Raw genomic sequence first — 18,148 nt, 5'->3', positions numbered from 1 at the left:
ACAGTGTTTGATATATGTGCAATTTCGGGTTCCTTTATTATCCTCTATTTCTGGGAAAACGCACCAATGACCGCGGCATTTGATCTCTTTCCTTTTTCTCCTTAAACAAGGGAATAGATCAGGAAGTGGAGGAACACAGTAGGGAGTGAGCAGTTGTCTTTTAAGTGACCCCTCTAGCAACACCCTAGAGAGGAAGCAAGAGGAAAATTATGAAGGTACTCTTTGTTTTATGCTTATTTGGATCCCTGAGAGAAAACAAAAGGCTCTGGCAAGAAATCTTTGAAAACCAGACACTGAAGCAGGAGGGGATTGTTTGCTGTATTAACCTTAGTGAGAAAGAACTAAGCCAATGTAAATACATTCCTCTATCAATATTCAAACGAGGGACCTTTGCTAAGTGAACCAGATGAATCTCTGCTGTGGGCTAATCTTATGGGATTGCTCCTCACTTCATGGGGATTCAGCGGATTAAGAGAGAGAAGATTTTCCTTTCTATTTCTCAAGATTTCGTATTCAATACTAAAGTCAACGGAGGTTGTACAGAATGATGACAATGACAGGTAATTATCATAATAAGTCTGTAGGGTTCCTTATGGTTCCAGAGCACTTTTTCCAGTAGTAAGTGTGAATGGAATTTGATAGCAGTACTTTTGCCCTACCATCTCCCCCAGTTTGGAATGTATTCATGTGATAATTTCAAATTTATTGCCTTGATTTTATGATAATCAAGGAGAGGACTAGAGTCTCTGTCCCTAAAGGGAAAGAGTTCTGGGTTCTAAAGAGGGTGGGCATATACAGTTGAGGGGAAAAAGGAAATTTTTTTTTCAAATTTATGTTTTAAAAAGTAAAATTAATTCTTAGCCTCCACATCGAAAGTATTTTATGCAAACATTTCTACCTTTCCCACACCATGATAAATTCATAAATGTTCCCAAGAAGGTATACTCAGAAAATACATGCTTAGGGAGAAAAAAAAAAATGAAGGAAACAATCAGACAAGGATGAATAAAACTGCCAGGAGGAAACTTAGACAACACAGATACATGACCAGATGGGCTAAACTCATGGTTTCACTACCACAGAAAAAGGATGGGGACTGCTTCAAAAATAATTTTGTCTGTACAAAGGATTCAAGTTAATTCAGTGAAAATAAATTGTTTGGCTCAGGTAAATATAATACTTTGGTGATTTAAAAATATATATTCACAAACTCTTTGGTACCTATTCCTTTAAAAGATGGAGACTTTCTCCCTTGCAGTGTGATCAGGGGCAAGTGGCTTATTTTTCTGAAACTGTTGTATTCTCTGTGAGATGTGGATGCAATACCTACCTCATAGGGCTTCCATGAGAAGCCTTATGTTTCATAGTGCTTCACAAATTGTCCAATAAATAGTAGACATGAGTTAAAAAAATGGAGACTAATTTCCCTTCCTATTGAGTGTGGACCATACTTAGTGATTCATTTTTAATCAATAGAATGGAGCAGACGGGATGGTGATATCCAAGAGTAGGTCATAAAAAGGCATTGTGGGTTCCTCCTTGCTGTCTGTCTTGTTGAAGCACTGGAGGGAAGTCAGCTGCCATATCGTGAGGACACTCAAGCAGCTCTGTGGAGAGATCTATATGGTAAGGGTTTGAGTCTCCGTGAAGAGTTAGCAAGGAACTGAGGCCTCTTGCCAATATGGAAGTGGATCCTTCAGCCCTAGGCGAGCCTTCAGATGACTAACTCTGGCTGACATCCTGACTGCAACCTCAGGAGAGACCCTGCACCAGAAACACTCAGCTAATTTGCTCTCAAATTCCTGACCCACAGAAATTGTGAGGTAATAAATGTTTGTTATTTCAAGCGACTAATTTTTGGGACAATTTATTGTGAAGCAGTAGAAGCCTGATACAACTACATACTACTAATAGAATTGTAAGTTCTACATGTAAAAGGCACTGGAGTTGAAAAGGTACTTTGGAACAAGAAGATCCTAGCTCATGCTATTCCCCAATGACAGAACTCCAAATCACAAACACCACAGCAAGGATAAGGGTCTTACATTTAGACTTGTGATTTGAGTGCTGGGAAAGATTGAAGGTAGGAAGATAAGGGGATGACAGAGGATGAGATGGTTGGATGGCATCACTGACTCTATGGACATGAGTTTGAGTAAGCTCCAGGAATTGGTGATGGACAGGGAAGCCTGTTGGACGTGACTGAGCAACTGAACTGAACTGAACAGAGTGTTATATTTTTGCCTGAAAACGAAATGAAACAGAACAATGTTTCCCTGAACAAAACTATTTTCAAAATACATAATGGCTGATAGAATAACTGGTACCATAAATATGTAATAGAGTTCAGGCAGCAAAGGACTGTGATCCTTGAAAGAAGGAAAACAAATGAAATGAGCCCTATCTTCTTCATTTGTTCTCCCAGGAGGCCTTTTCCCAATGGTAGTGTGAAGAGGTAGAGTCCAAGCAGAGAACAATGCAAGCTGAGAACAACAGTTTCATGAGCTGTGGAACCAGAAGCTGAGTTTGGGTATTGTTGCAGTGGCTGGAATTTTTATGTTGTCTTGGGAAAGTTGGTTTAATTCTTGGAACTCCAATTTCATCCTTTATAAAATAGGGTTTAGGACTTCCCTGGTGGTCAAGTGATTAAGAATCCATCTGCCAACACAGGGGACATGAGTTTGATCCCTGGTCCAGAAAGATCCCACATGACGTTGGGCAACTAAGCACATATGCCACAACTACTGAGCCCCTCTGCAGCAACTATTGAAGCCCACAGGCCCTAGAGCCCATGCTCTCCAATAAAAGAAGCCACTGCGAAGAGAAGCCTGCACTCTGCAACTAGAGATTAGCCCCTGCTTGCCACAACTAGCGAAAGCACATGCAGCAACAAAGATCTGGTGCAGCCATAACTAACTAAATAAAAGCTTTATTCTTAAAAAAGTGAGGTTTATAATATGTATGTTGATTGGTCAAGTTAGAGATTAAATGTGATTTTATACATGGTGCCTAATCACTAAATAGTAGCTACCATCTTCTGCTGCCTCTTCCTTGTTATTATTTTTGCTTTGTAAAGCACGAAATTATAGAATCTGCAGGTAAGACATATATGTATATACGTGGAATTTAGTCTTACTCAGTAAAAATAGTAGTGGGTAGGTTGAAACCAGGGATCAAACCCAGGTCTCCCGCATTGTAAACAGACGCTTTACCGTCTGAGCCACCAGGGAGGTCTCCCACATTGTGGATTGTCAGCTGAGCTGCAAGGAAAGCCCAAGATTACTGGAGTGGGTAGCCTTATCCCTTCTCCAGGGTATCTTCCTGGCCCAGGAATTGAACTGGGGTCTACTGCATTGTAGACAGATTCTTTACCAACCGAGCTATCAGGAAAGCCCTTTTAGTTCAGTTCAGTCACTCAGTCATGTCCGACTCTTTGCGACCCCATGAATCGCAGCACGCCAGGCCTCCCTGTCCATCACCAACACCCAGAGTTCACCCAAACTCATGTCCATTGAGTCAGTGATGCCCTTTAGAGGCTAGTATTTTATTTCTGAAATATTTGTTGGTATTTACCATGGGATTCCCTTTCTATGAGGCCAACTCCAATAGCAAGTATGAAAAAATATTGATGATTGTTAAATCTGAGGGACATACTTGTGGGAATCTTTATTCTGTTTCCTATAAGTTTGTTAGAAATACTAGAAAATATTTACAAGGTAAAATTAAATATTACTTAATGACTAGATGACCCTACCATCTGTTAATGAATCTCTTTCCCTCCTGAACCTACTTGTATTTCCAGTCTTGTAACTCCAGATGACTCTGAGCACTAAGTGTCAATTGTGCAGAAGAACAAGTACTTTTATTCTTCTCCAAATGAGCTTTTTCAGATTTAAGGGTGTTCTAGGTTATGGTTTTCTGTGATTTGGCACACAGGTCTTTGTTCACCTGATTCACATGCTCCATATTTTTAAAGACACTTTGTTGTAGCCCTTTGTGCTAGTCATTTCTGCTGGAGAAATCCTGATTCTTTTAAACTCCCTCTGCTCATTGAAGCTGCTTTTCTCTGGACCTTTCTCAGCTCTGCTTTGACTTCCTTAAGCTACAGTGACAAGAACTGATCTACCCAGGTTACACACAAGCATAAATGGCAACCAAAATCAGAATTTCAATGAAGGGATTTTCAGAAGCAAAAATAAAATTGGAAGTTAGCCTTAAGACAGCACATAGAGGCACAAGCAGAGTGTTAAAAATAAAGTTATATCTGAAAAGAAAATTAACCTCCTTGTTAATTGTTGCCAGTTAATTGTTAATCAGTTGACAGGGCTTCCTCAGTGGTGAAGTATCCACCTGCCAAAGCAGGAGTTGTGGGATCAATCCCTGGGAAGGGAAGATCCCCTGAAGAAGGGAATGGCTACCCACTCCAGTATTCTTGCCTGGGGAATCCCATGGACAGAGGGGCCTGGAGGGCTATAGTCCATGGGGTCGCAAAAGAGTCAGATAATTTAGCAACTAAATAACAACAACAGTTGGCAGAGTTGGAAATGGAAGAAAAATGAGTTTTTAAAAAAGTTGGTTTAAGTTCCAAACCTGCAAGTTTTTGCTTCCATCACACATAGAATGAAATGAATCCACCACCATGGCCAGTGATCTGGCCCCTCTTGGCCTCTCCCACTTCTCCTCCATTTGCTTCCGCCTTGCTCCCTCAGCTCCAGCCGCATCGTATGCCTGAGGTGTATGGAGCACACCGTAACTCACTGTGACGTCATCCTGCCGTTCCCTCTGCCTGGCCCGTTTACCCAGAGCCTACGTGCACATCTCACTTCTGCACATTGTTCAGGTGTCTAACCAAAGGCCACTTCCTCAGAAAGAAAGCCAGCCATAGCCTCTCCTCTGTTGTTCCCCATCCTCTTCCCTGCTCTGTTGTTAATATTCTCTGAACTGACAGTGTATAGAGGTTTACCACTTTCTTCTCTGTGTCCCCTACTAGAGTGTAAGCTCTGTGAGGGTGAAGACTTTGAATTGGTAACTGATGCATCCTCCTCACACTTAGATGCCTGCCTGACATGGGTGGCTTGTACGAATGAATGAATGAATGAATGAACAGAGGCATGCACATCCATTAAGAGTGGAAGTTCTGGAACCAGATTACCTGGGTTTGAATTGTACCTCTTCTCACTATGTGTCCTTCAGCAAGTTATTTATATTCTCTGTGTACAGTTTCCTTATTTAAAATACAAACATAATAACAGCACCTACCCATAGGATAACCTCAGATATGCAGATGACACCACCCTTATGGTAGAAAGTGAAGAGGAACTAAAAAGCCTCTTGACGAAAGCGAAAGAGGAGAGTGAAAAAGTTGGCTTCAAGCTCAACATTCAGAAAACTAAGATCATGGCATCTGGTCCCATCACTTCATGGGAAATAGATGGGGAAACAGTGGAAACAGCGTCAGACTTTATTTTTCTGGGCTCCAAAATCACTGCAGATGGTGACTGCAGCCATGAGATGAAAAGACGCTAACTCTTTGGAAGGAAAGTTATGACCAAACTAGATAGCATATTCAAAAGCAGAGACATTACTTTGCCAACAAAGGTCCATCTAGTCAAGACTATGGTTTTTCCAGTAGTCATGTTGGACTGTGAAGAAAGCTGAGCACTGAAGAATTGATGCTTTTGAACTGTGGTGTTGGAGAAGACTCTTGAGAGTCCCTTGGACTGCAAGGAGAGCCAACCAGTCCATTCTAAAGGAGATTGGTCCTGGGTGTTCTTTGGAAGGAATGATGCTAAAGCTGAAACTCCAGTACTTTGGCCACCTCATGCGAAGAGTTGATTCATTGGAAAAGACCCTGATGCTGGGAGGGATTGGGGGCAGAAGGAGAAGGGGACGACAGAGGATGAGATGGCTGGATGGCATCACCGACTCGATGGACATGAGTTTGCGTGAACTCTGGGAGTTGGTGATGGACAGGGAGGCCTGGTATGCTGCTATTCATGGGGTCACAAAGAGTCAGACATGACTGAGCGACTGAACGGAACTGATACGTTTATCTGGGTAAATGAGTTAACACAGCTGAAGTATTAATATTCAGAAGTGTTAACAACAATAGTTAGCACTCTACAAATATTAGGATGATCATGAAAGATAGCAAGCAGGAAAAAGAGAAGCAATAGTGGTGGCCCTTCTTGGGTAGCAGGAATTTTCTATTGAACTAAGATGACAGGCATGGTGCTCCAAGTCTGATCCTTTCTGTAAGGCTTGTGATGCCAAGGACACAGTATCAAGTACAAGGAAAACTTCCTGTCAAGGGGGAAAGTTTGTCTGAAGGTGCTTTTATTTTTATTTTTTTACATTTAAGAGAAATAAATGTCACAGTTGCAATATCTTTCATTTCTTGAAGTGGCACATTTGCATACAGTGTATATTTAAAGTTTAATATCTGCGTGTAGAACATGCTTTTTAAAGCTTCTGGGTTTGTAATGGGTAAGAACGTAATACCATTCACACTTCCAAGGTGTTACAGGGCAAAAAGGAAAATTGTGACACGGTGGGGTGGGGGGGCGGGGGGGGGGTGGGTAGTCACAGCTGCAAGTCCATACTTTCCAAAGGCTATTTTACTCTCCAGAAACAGAGAAAGAGGAAATTCCTTCAAGGATATGTACATGTCATTACATATGCTTATTATTGATTTTGAGAGTGATCAAAATTATGATCAGTAATTGCCATAGTTATCTGAAAATTTTAGCTTCTGGTAAGTTAAGAATAAGGCAAGCTTCCCTGGTGGCTCAGGGGTAAAGAATCCACCTGCCAATGCAGGAGATGCGGGTTTGTTCCCTGGGTTGGGAAGATCCCTTGGAGAAGGAAATAGCACCCCACTCCAGTATTCTGCCCTGAGAAATCCCATGGACAGAGGAGCCTAGCGAGCTACAGTCCATGGGGTTGCAAAAGAGCTGGACATGACTGAGCAACTGAACAAAAACTAAGAATAAAGTCTTTTTTTCAGAAGTTGACCAGTGCAAAGATACCTGTTTGTTAACGCAAGGCCAATGTAATAAAATGCAAACTGAGTGGAAAAATACAATCCTCCTGAGACTTAAGTTTACGGTCTATAGTCAGAGCAACAGATGCTGATGATAAGCAAAGAGCTGTCAGGAAAAATGAGGGCCTAGAGGTTTTTGACACATGGTTTGAAAAATCCCCCAAACCCCCTTTGTCCAGGCTAAATGGCAGCTGCACGGGCACTGCGGTTTGTTACTTGTTGCCTGAGTCCACTGTTTCCTGTACTTGACATTGAAAATAAAAATTACTGCAAAGTGTGATGAAAACCTTTATCCGAAATGTAGTTATCTTAGTAGTCAAGCAGCATGAATAAGAACAATTCCAGGGCACTTCTTAAAATTAGAACTATTTTTAAGCAGCAGAAGAGCAGGAGAAACCGTGCAAATTACATGGAAATTAGACAGCTCCTTACGTGTCCTCTACAGGAAGCCTCAAGTGAGAAAATTCTTTTATGGCATTGTGGTCTGTGAAGCTTTGTACAGCTTGGGGAGTGAGTGTAATTTTTTAAGTATAATAACTTAGTATATTGCTGATTATTACTTCCTTTCCCCCCTCTTTGGCTGCCAACGAGCTTACTTGTGGCTCAACTTTAGCAAGTATATAGGACCTTATGATCTTTTATTTATGATTTCTTTTTTTACTTCTCTGGTTTTCATCTTCCTGCTTTTATAAATTTTTTAAACTGAATTTTAAAATTCTTAAAAATATTTCACTATTATTTTATCATATGTGGTGGTATAAGCTGCTTCGTCAAATTGTTTATGAGATAAGATGGTTTTAATGAGATTAAGTTAGGTAGTCTTCACAAATATAATTTCACTTGATTGTTTTAACAACCTGGAGAAGTAGACATTATTATCATTTGCGTTATATAGATAGGAAAGTTAAGATTCAAAGATGTAAAAAGCTTGCCGAAGATCCAAATACCATGCAGTTTTCACTGTTGTTTAGTCGCCAAGTCATGTTTGACTCTTTTGCAATCCCATGTAGCCTGCCAGGCTCCTCTGTCCATGCAATTTCCTAGGCAAGAATGCTGGAATCGATTGCCATTTTCTTCTCCAGGGGATCTTACTGACCCAGGGATCGAACCCATGTCTTCTGCATTGGCAGTTGGATTCTTTGTCACTCAGCTACTGGGGTACAATTTTTATTGTATTATGTGGTATATCTCATTTCTCTAAGAACAACAAAAAGTACTTTCAACTGATTAAAAGTATTTTCAGGTAAGAATTACTACTAAATTAACAATGGTGTAAATGAGCAAAAATAAAATACATTTAAATTATAAAAGATAAAATTTAAGCTAGCAGATAATCTTACCAATAATTACATGTAATTATATAAAGTATTAGGCAGTTAGTTAGAAGAAGATGAAGAATTTTCTTTGATCAATTTTCTTATTGTATCACTTTTCTTTTAAAGAAAAAGATATAGGAGAAGGACAAAACTTAGATAAAATCTTTGCTTGAAAGTAGGAGAAGCGATTAGTTGACCCGCATGAGATAAAATGCTTTGTGAAAATCCTAACCAGGAGCCCTTCCTGATGACTCATTATAGCCCACCAGTGTAAGGAGACAGTTTTGATCACCTTTCGAAGGTCAATACACTGGCCCTAATCCCAGTGTGCCGACACCCCTGCTGGGCTCAGTCCTGCAGTTAGGTGTCTTTTCTGGGCAATAAAGTCAGTGAAAACAGCACCAGCCTGACCTTGGAACACATGTGGCAGAAGAAATTCAAAGTGCATACGAGCCGGATCATTGCCAACTTAATTTTCCAGCCCTTACAGTAGAGCATAGCATCCTTCCTTCTTTGTGTGAACCAGGAAAGCGGCAGCATCTTGCCTGGCAGCACTAACCAGCTATGTCTCATTGATGTAATGGTAGGAAGAAAACACGAGATCAAAGAGATGGATTCTTTTCAAATTCAGATAGGATCAGGACACGATTCATTAAGCAGCATCACTTATTTATGATGTTATTCTACCTGTGATTTCATGTCTGTCTACCTGCAATTTCAGCAAAAGGTGCAACATGGCTACAGAGTTGTTAACTTTGGGTACCAAGTGAAAAACAACTAAAGTGAAATTGCCAATGATAGACTTTACTCTGATGTTAGATTCAAGTCCAGAGTTTGGAGACTACACTTCTCTTACTTGAGGCAACAGCATGTTGTCCTGAACTATTTTCCCTTAGGATTTTCAGGCCGTGCTTTTGCAGATTTTTAATGTTTCTGTATTTCTGTATACCTCAACCTGATAAATGAGAAGTCACGCAGGAGAAGCAGGCCCATCTGTTTTGTACCCCACATGTGTTGAATGTGGATCAAATCAATTTCACTGAAATGACCACAGCAAGCAAGTTGCTGGGCAGGGATTTGAACTCCAGGCTGCCTGATTCCAAGAGCCATGCTTTTGCTCCCACATTGCACTTTCCAGGCTTCCTGAGGCTGCAAAGAGGGCACAAGTGTCTGCTGGTGATACAAAGCAGACTAGAGGTGATACAAATGTTATAGATACCCTGAATTCCCACGTATTTTATAGTCATCTGATTTGTTTTATCTGAGGAAACAGCCCCCTTTAGAATGGGGCTTCCTGGCTATGAAACAGAACAGCTCAGGTTGTTGTTCTCTATGCCTCTGCTTTTTTGACTTGCCTGGTGTGAGGAGGGTTCCTCCTTCTGATCTTCATCCAGGTCTACACCAACCCTGTTAAAGAGAAGAGAGAACTGGTAAGGGTCTTGTGCAGATGAGACGAGACAGTCTCTTAGGTCAGACCACCTGAACCAAAGAGAGTACAAATCAGAGGACTGGTTTGGCAGAAAACCCTCGTACCTCTCCGTGAATCCAGGGCACATCAAATAGATTTATGGGAAAAGGAGAGCTCGCACAGCTGGGCCTCTGTACAGCTGGCGGAACGGAGCACCGACAGCTGTTCCCCACTGCTGTCTTTCCCAGCAAGAGAATCTGGGAGCGAAGCCCTCAGGGAAAGACCTCCAGGGCCCCCAAACAGGGCTCCTGGAGGGAGGGCCACCTGCTTCTCTGGCAGGACTCACTGACCACACTGCTTCGGGGATGTGGGGGCCCGGGCTGCAGCAGGCTTCCCAGGACAGAAACAAACAACAGAAAAGGTTTTTTTTAGTTGCTTTACAATATTGTATTTAGGGGAACATCTGATCTTTCGTCCAGATGCTCATGGAGGCTGGCAAGTAGGGAGGATCCAGGTTTGTGGGACTTATACGATTTAGGGGGCTCTCTTTAAGCAAATTAATGCAAAAATACAAATACAAAATGAGGTATGAAAGTGACTGTTTACAAAGAGAAAATAAATTGTAACACAATAAATAATTTTAAAATCTGTGCAACAGACATCTTGAACTCTATAAGATGTATAATGTTCTAATTAATTTACTGTCTGATACACCTCTAAAATAACTTTTCCTCCTGAGTTTTGCCTGTATACTTTCTTACTCTGTTTACATGATATAATGACATCATATAAGAGAGAACGGGAAGATAAGGTCGTCTTTCCTCCAGCAAGACTGATGGAAATTATTAATAATTGGGAGTCATTATAGCATGCTTCCTTACACAGACACACTTGCTGTGTGCAATACCGCTAAAGATTAATACCCTGAAAAGACAAGATTTCTGATAAATTTCCCTTCAGGCGATTCTCATCAACACTACTACCCAGTGCATTTATCAGTGTAAGTGCTGCATGACTGAATATAAGTATTCTTGAATTTCCGTTTTGACGGCACATTGATGAGAACGGAATCCTCCACTTGGAATTTTACACATCTCACAACTGGAAGAGTTTTCCACAGACTAGTTCCTGGCTCAGGGCATTTCAAGCCTTGTTTTTCCTCCACTAACCGTACAGTTGCAAAGCCAGGTACCATAGAGCACGTTCCACTTGGGCTCAGCCTCGTGGCTCTGTTCCTGTGAGCGGTCCCTGCAGAAGGACCAGCAGTGACTTGCCCTTCACAGAGTGACAGCAGACCACAAAACCCCACTGAGTATAAGCTGAATGTACGCCCGATTCAGTTTCCCCTTGGTCAGACCCCCAGACGCCCAGGGCCACACCAGAGCCATCTGACTGGGGCGAAGTAAGCCTGAGAGGAAACGGTAGTAGAAAGAAACAGCGATCCAACCCCAACAGTGGTTAAACTCTATTCCTTTTGCAAACCTTACAAAAACATAGGACCCTGGGAACACAATGCTGGGGCTCTTCCCAGGGCCTTGGAAGGGCTGGAGCACGTGAGGGCCTGGAGCTTGAACTTCCTCTGCTCTGGGCAGTGGGCCTCTGCCTGTGGCAGGCAGGATGGGGTGGGGGGTGGTGGCTCAGGGCCTCAGCCACCTGCTCGAGCTCCGCCAGAGCCTTTCCTGAGAACGCCACAACCTCCAGCGCTTTGGAGTCTTTCCTTGCCCTCCTGCCCCCGGAAACTCTTCTTTGGTGCTCCAGTTCTGTTCTCTGGGTGGGGGAGGGGAGGCAGGTGGCAGGCACCAGTCCCGCAGATGTGCTAGCCTGTGAAAGGAAGGCCACAGTGCAGAGGTGGCCGGTTTCAAACACCTCTGATGCTTCTAAGACTAGTGACCTCTGGGCCTGAAGGGCCCCTTCTCGCTAACCCAGGGGGGAAGTGGGTAGCTGTTTACTGTGTGTGGAATCTTTAGGCCTTCAGGTAACTGGAAAGAGCCTCTGGTGGCGGCTAACCTTTGATTTTCTTAGAGTAGAAAGAGCCATTTGACCTGTTTTATTGAAGTTGGGGGAGAGAAGGATGAGAGGGAGAGGGAAAGGGGGTCAGGAAGGAGAAAGGAGGGGCCGAGAGGGATGAGAAGAAGGGAGGGGGGGCGGGGAGGTGGGAGGGGGAGGCGGGGAGGTAGGAGGGGGAGGTGGAGACGGGGAGGGGGCCCGGAAGAGGATAGAGGGGGTGGGATCCTGAGGAAAGGAGGAAGGAGAAGGGGAGGCGGAATGGAGGGGAGTTGAGGCCCAGCCTTCTGAGGTGAGTCTAGGCAATGAGCCTGCGGTGCGGCTGACCTGAGCCCAGCCTCTGTGAACAGTGGGCCCCAGGCGTCCCTTCTCATGCCTCTGGTGGACCTGAGTTCTCTGCAGGAGCCTTTATTACTGAGTAAGTCTGGACCCCTCCCCAGCCCCAAGAGCTAACCAGCACCCATGCAGGCTGTAAACTGGACTGAGGGCCCTGAATTTTCCACGGCTGCATCTGTTTAGGGCCCCTTTTTTTCAGTTCTCTGTCTAGAAAACTGGAGGGAACAAAAGTCAAATTTCACAAGAAACCCAACGTTTAAAGTCAGAGGCAGCACTGAGATTTTCCACTGACATTTAGGCTTTCCTCCCCAGCAGCCATCACAGTAGACCAGGCTAGTTTCAGTTATTCCAGAAGCCAGATGGAAGAGAGGAAGGAGAGAGAGGGAACAGTTTATGTCTTTCAGTTTTATGCGGGACTCCGTGAAGAGCATCTCGGGGGTCCAAGAGATCTGCTTTCTCAGAGGAAGAACATGTCTCCTCCCCACCTCCCATTTCATGGAAGCTCAGCATCTGCTCCTGAGGCCAGGCCTGCTGTCTTCCTTGCCTAGAGCAGACTAGACATCTCAAGGAACTTGGGTTTTCCCTGGTGGTTCAGTGGTTAAGAATCCACCTTCCAATGCAGGGGATGAATGTTTGATTCCTGGATGAGGAGTCAAGATCCCACATGCTGTGGGGCAACTGAGCCCGCGTCCTCTGGAGCTCCCGAGTAGCAACCAAAGTTCCTGAATGATGCAGTGTAGATCCTGTGTGCTGCAACTAAGACCCGATACAGCCAAATAAATAAATATTAAAAAAAAGTCTCATGAGGCTTGAGGAAACAGAACCCTATGTGAGTGTGAGTTATTTCCCTTCTGGGGCAACTAGGAGGACAGAGAAGACGTGGTTCCTGTCCTCACAGGGCATACAGTTGGGTAGATCTAATTTTTTAAAAATCTGAAAAGTTTAGTATCATTTAAGGGCTGTGAAGGAAAGGCACCAAAGAGTGAAGCCTTCTCTCACTGGTGATTTTGGCTTCTTTTGATAGGAATCTTGCTAAAATATATTACCTGGCTCCCTGCCTCCTTAAACACAGTGTGATGGGGGTAACTCGGAGCTTTACTGGAGGTCTCAGGATCGCCACCGGCCCCATAAAATCTAACACTCACTGTGTTATAATGATTTCCAAGAGGCAAGTGAACCTCTTTATGCCCATATTAAATGGTCCCTGGCTACTATTCTTTTTCTTTTTGAAATTCTTGTATCTGCCAATTAGATTTCCTGCCTGCAACAATATGTCAGCATATTAACTCTGTGCTCGCCTTTTTATTTTTTATATTTTTTTCATTATGGCTTATCATAGGATATTTTAAAAAATTTATTTGGTTTCTGCCATACATCAACCGTATTAGCCATAGGTATATATATTAAGTATGACAACCTGAGGGTCAGATTTAGTACATTTTTTCTTTTTAAGTTTATAATACATACACATGTGTGACAATATAATATAATTGAAGCATTCTAGAAGGGCTTCTGAGAGAATAGCTTGTCTTCTGCTACACCCTGCACACCCACAGACCAACTGTCCACCCCCACACTCCCCCGACCCCTATATTGCCTCTGAGGGCAGTTTTCTGCATTTTCTCGATTGTGATGTGTATACTGGCATCAGTGTGCATGGCACATACACACAGCATCCCCAGGGGTAAGCCAACATGCCAGTTGCATCTGTATCTCTTACTCTCTTCTTTGAGAAAGCAAATCAGAGTGTGAAAGTAACCCTGTAAAGGGTTACCCTTGAGTCCCCTCACTTTTATGCATAAGATCACCTACATACTATGGGATTTTGAGAGATTATTAGAAAGAAGACACCACGTCACCCTGGCATGTGGCACCACATGTGTATACAGCAGCTCCCCAGGCGAGATCACTGGTGTGTGGGATAAAGGACAACCCCTGAGGGGATATCCTAGTTTCTTCAGCACCTTTCCCACAGCCTTGAACTGCCCTTTCTGCTCTTCTGACCTGGAGGCAGTGCCTCAGGGCTGGTAACTGGATGCGTCCTTGTTTCTGAGCCTCAGTGCCCAGTGTGGCCCCTGTGCTCTGGCCCTGCCTGGATCAGTGCCTCTTCCATTGACTGAACACTCTCTGTAAACTCCAGTTGGTGGCTGGGCCATGCTGGCCATCCCTGGCCATCTGTGATGCCTTGCCTCTTTTTCTGAACCTCCTCCTCCTGCCCTTCCTCTTCTGATCACCATCGTGGACTATCCATCTTGTTGCGCTAACTTCATTCAGATGCGCCATCACTTAAAGTTTTCACTGACTTGGATGGCAAGTAGCCGTACATCTTCTGTTCTGTCCTCTGCTTCCTGACACAACCCCTCCTGGGGCACCTGTGATTGTCCTGCTGGCCCACCCTCTTTTCTCCTGAGGTTAGAGCCAGCCATGCGGCTAGCCAGCGCTCTTCAGGAGACAGCAGCCTTGGCTGGAATCCCAGACTCAAGGTCACCCTGTGGCCATTGAGGGGTGAGTGGACCCAGTTGTTAAGAGTTTCTTTGCTGTGTGACCTGCATTGCTCACTGCCTAGGTTTTCTGGTTAGTACAATGGGGATAATGGTGGAACTTGCTTCCTAGGGTTGCTGTGTGTGTGTGTGCTTAGTCATGTCTGACTCTGCGACCCCATGGACTGTAGCCCACCAGACTCCTCTGCCCATGGGATTTCCCAGGCAAGAATACTGGAGTGGGTTGCTATTTCCTTCTCCTAGGGTTATGGTGAAGATTAAATGAAAATACTTGTAAAGTGTTAGCTTAGGGCCTGGTACCTACTGAGCTCTTAAGACATGTTAGCAGCTATTGTCCATGTTATTATTATTTACAAATAATCGTTCTTTCCAGAACCTCTTTATTGTCTGCTTGTTTTTATCTTTTGGCTGCACTGCCTGGCATGTGGGATCTTAGTTCCCTGACTAGGGACTGAACCTGCGTCCCCTGCACTGGCAGGGCAGAGTCTTAACCACTGGACTGCCAGGGAACTCCCTAGGTTATTATTTTTATTATTATCAGTGCTTTTTAAAATCAGCGGGGCCAGAGCTCAGTACTGCCATGCTCACTGCTCAGCCCTTCTAGTTCCCGATTCTGCACTGGGCAAACCTCTGGTGTAAACTAACAGCTACAGTGGAGCCACAGGTAGTGGCCAGGGCACAGCAGGGATTTCCGGTTTCACAGTAAAATATCAGTTCTATTTATGGAGCTTCCCACACTGGAATTCATTCACAGTTTACTGGTAGACTAGGGAGGTGAGAGGGCAACAAAGAAGGAAAGGAAGGAGTTTAGAGAGCAAAGGGAAGGAAGGGAAGAATGAACAGAAAGAGAGCAAAGAGAAGGCAGGTAAAAAGGAAACAATGCATTATTATAAAGAGTAGGTAATGTGCTATATGCTAACTCACTTCAGTTGTGTCTGACTGTTTGCGACCCTGTGAACTGTAGCTCGCCAGGCTCCTCTGTCCATGGGATTCTCCAGGCAAGAATACAGGTGTAGGTTGCTCTGCCCTCCTCCAGGGGATCTTCCCTACCCAGCGGCTGAACCCACATCTCTTCCATCTTTGGTACTGGTAGGCTAATTCTTTACCACTAGCACCACCTGGGAAGCCCAAGAATAGGTAAGCTAGCGGATAAATAACCACAAAGGTACACTCAAGTTTAGAAGGGGAAGCTGAAGATGGATGGAGGAAACTACCACAGCCCAGGAAGATGTCTAAAAATATAGAGAATTGAATATAGAGAATATGAAGAGCCAGTGAAGGATTAAAAGGCAACTAAAAAGACTGGTTAAAGTTTTATACCATGTTTTGCATTTTTGATGTAACTTTTAATTTTAAGCAAGTTGAGTGTTGCCTCTATGGTATTTAAATGAAAATGAAAATGAGCTTTGCACATATTCCCAGCTGTGCCCTGGAACATCTCACTCCAGGTTCCTCATTTACAGCAAGCATCCAGTGCTGTTTTCAGAGCCAAACACATCTCTGGGCATCCCTCCTCTCCCGGGGCACCTCCATTCTTTGGAGAGTTTTATTAGACATATTGAAGTCTCAGGATGCTCCCATATCCAATCACAGCAAAACGAATGCTCCAAAATTGGGTTTTTCCTTAGAGGGGAAGCAAGGTAAGTAACTAACAAAAGGCTCACTTTTCCCATTAAAGCCAACAAAATCCATTCTGATCCTTATCACTTAGCACCTCCGGAAAGCCAGTGAAATATTACCAGGGTTTACTCTCATTGTGTGAATTCCAATAGTCCTGCTGTTCAGTTTGGTTCTTTTGAGCACCCCCTCCCCCGCCCCCCCTCCCCACCGCCCCCGGTGGCTGACAGCGGCCAGGTGGTGGGGGAGGAGAAACCATTTCCTCTAAGAACTGTATTTGATGGCTGAATGTAAAAAAAAATGACATTTTCAGTAAGGGAAGAGCGACTGGATATTGAGCACAACAAATACGGCAGAACAATGAAGGAGCCTGAAAGACACCCACTGAGGCTTGGAGACTATTGTGTAGCCATGGGAACATCACATGGGGCCCCAATCTGCTACTTCACCCCATCCCCACCCCATGTTATTTGAATAAATATTAGTCGGGCTTGTGTATGACCAAAATTAATATAATTAAACACTCAAATATTTTACATTGGTTTTGGGGAAATACAAAAATAGGCTAATATAATTGGAAAAATCTCAGTTCATTTTATTTTGTGCAGCACAGTAATTAGATGAGTTGGGAGTCTGTAGCCAGGCTCTATAGGTTCAAATCTCACTTCTAGGATTTATTGCATTTATAATTTTGGGACAAATTACTCACCTCTCTAAACCTCAGCTTTCTCAGTTATAAATGAAGATAAATATATATCAATGTATGGATTATTATAAGGATAAAATGAGTTAATACATATGAAGTGTGTAAAATGTTGGCTGCCACTTAAGAAGCACTTATGAAACATTAATTTATGTTCTTGATGTTATTAGGGAGAAATTCATATACCCTAAATTGAATCGTGGGGCTTCCCTGGTGGCTCGGTGGTAAAGAATCTGCCTTCTAATGCAGGAGATGCTGGTTTGATCCCTGAGTCAAGGAGATCCCCTGGAGAAGGAAATGACAACCCACTCCAGTAGTTTTACCTGGGAAATCCCATGGACAGAGGAGCCTGGTGAACTACAGTGCTACAGAGTCAGGCACAACTTAGCAACTTAACAACAACAACATATTGAATGGCAAATACAGCATAGATTAAAACCAAGAGTAGATTGTCTATAAATCATAGATGACGTGAAGTGAAGTGAATGTCACTCATTCATGTCCGATTCTTTGCAACCCCACAGACTATAGAGTCCATGGAATTCTCCAGGCCAGAATACTGGAGTGGACCGACTTTCCCTTCCTCCAGGGTATCTTCCCAAGCCAGGGATCAAACCCAGGTCTCCCACATTGCAGGTGATTCTTTACCAGCTTAGCCACAAGGGAAGCCCATAAATAATAGATACTAAGATACATAAGTCAATGACAGGATTCCTGCCATCAATGACCCCAGATGTAATCGGAAAGACAGACATTGGAAGTAAAGAACTAAAGTACAGTGAGGTAGGCACTGTACACGGAATTATTGAAATTCATCAACAAAGAGTCCAGCCAAGATGGGTTGTGAAGGGCTTGGGCACATTCCAAAGAGGAGTTGGATATTGAAAAGGGAGTGTAGTGTGAGTGCCTGACATTAAGATTTTGATTGTTGAAGCATCCATTTCTAAAGACATCTATCTTCAATAAACATATTGCCAGCTAAATGATACAGTTCCTAGCAAAACAACCAGTGAGGAATTAGGCTGCATCCACCCATTAATTTCCCTCTTTCAGAAAGTCTAGGATAACCCAGAGGACTGGACTGACTGCTTGAGTGACTCAGATTCTCTTTCCCCTGAATTCCTGCTTAATTAGCCAATAAAGAGTGAGCACCCCAAAACCCAGATACTCCATTCTCTGATCTAATAAAGGCAGAACCCCAGATCCCTATTCTCTCTCTGT

At 43.5% G+C, this 18,148-nt stretch overlaps 1 protein-coding gene across 1 annotated transcript in view; it reads right to left on the bottom strand.

The window, feature by feature from the left end:
• The window catches only part of SLC9A9 (solute carrier family 9 member A9), a 648,823-nt gene that overhangs the window by 124,115 nt on the left and 506,560 nt on the right, over positions 1-18,148 (bottom strand). Inside the window, exon 13 of the mRNA XM_052640419.1 lies at positions 9,714-9,765. Coding sequence (XP_052496379.1) covers positions 9,714-9,765 — 52 coding nt within the window. The remainder of the gene's footprint in view (positions 1-9,713; positions 9,766-18,148) is intronic.

Source organism: Budorcas taxicolor, chromosome 1 (genome assembly GCF_023091745.1).
Source record: "Budorcas taxicolor isolate Tak-1 chromosome 1, Takin1.1, whole genome shotgun sequence".
Lineage (NCBI taxonomy): Eukaryota > Metazoa > Chordata > Mammalia > Artiodactyla > Bovidae > Budorcas > Budorcas taxicolor.
This window is presented reverse-complemented; position numbering and strand designations above follow the sequence as displayed.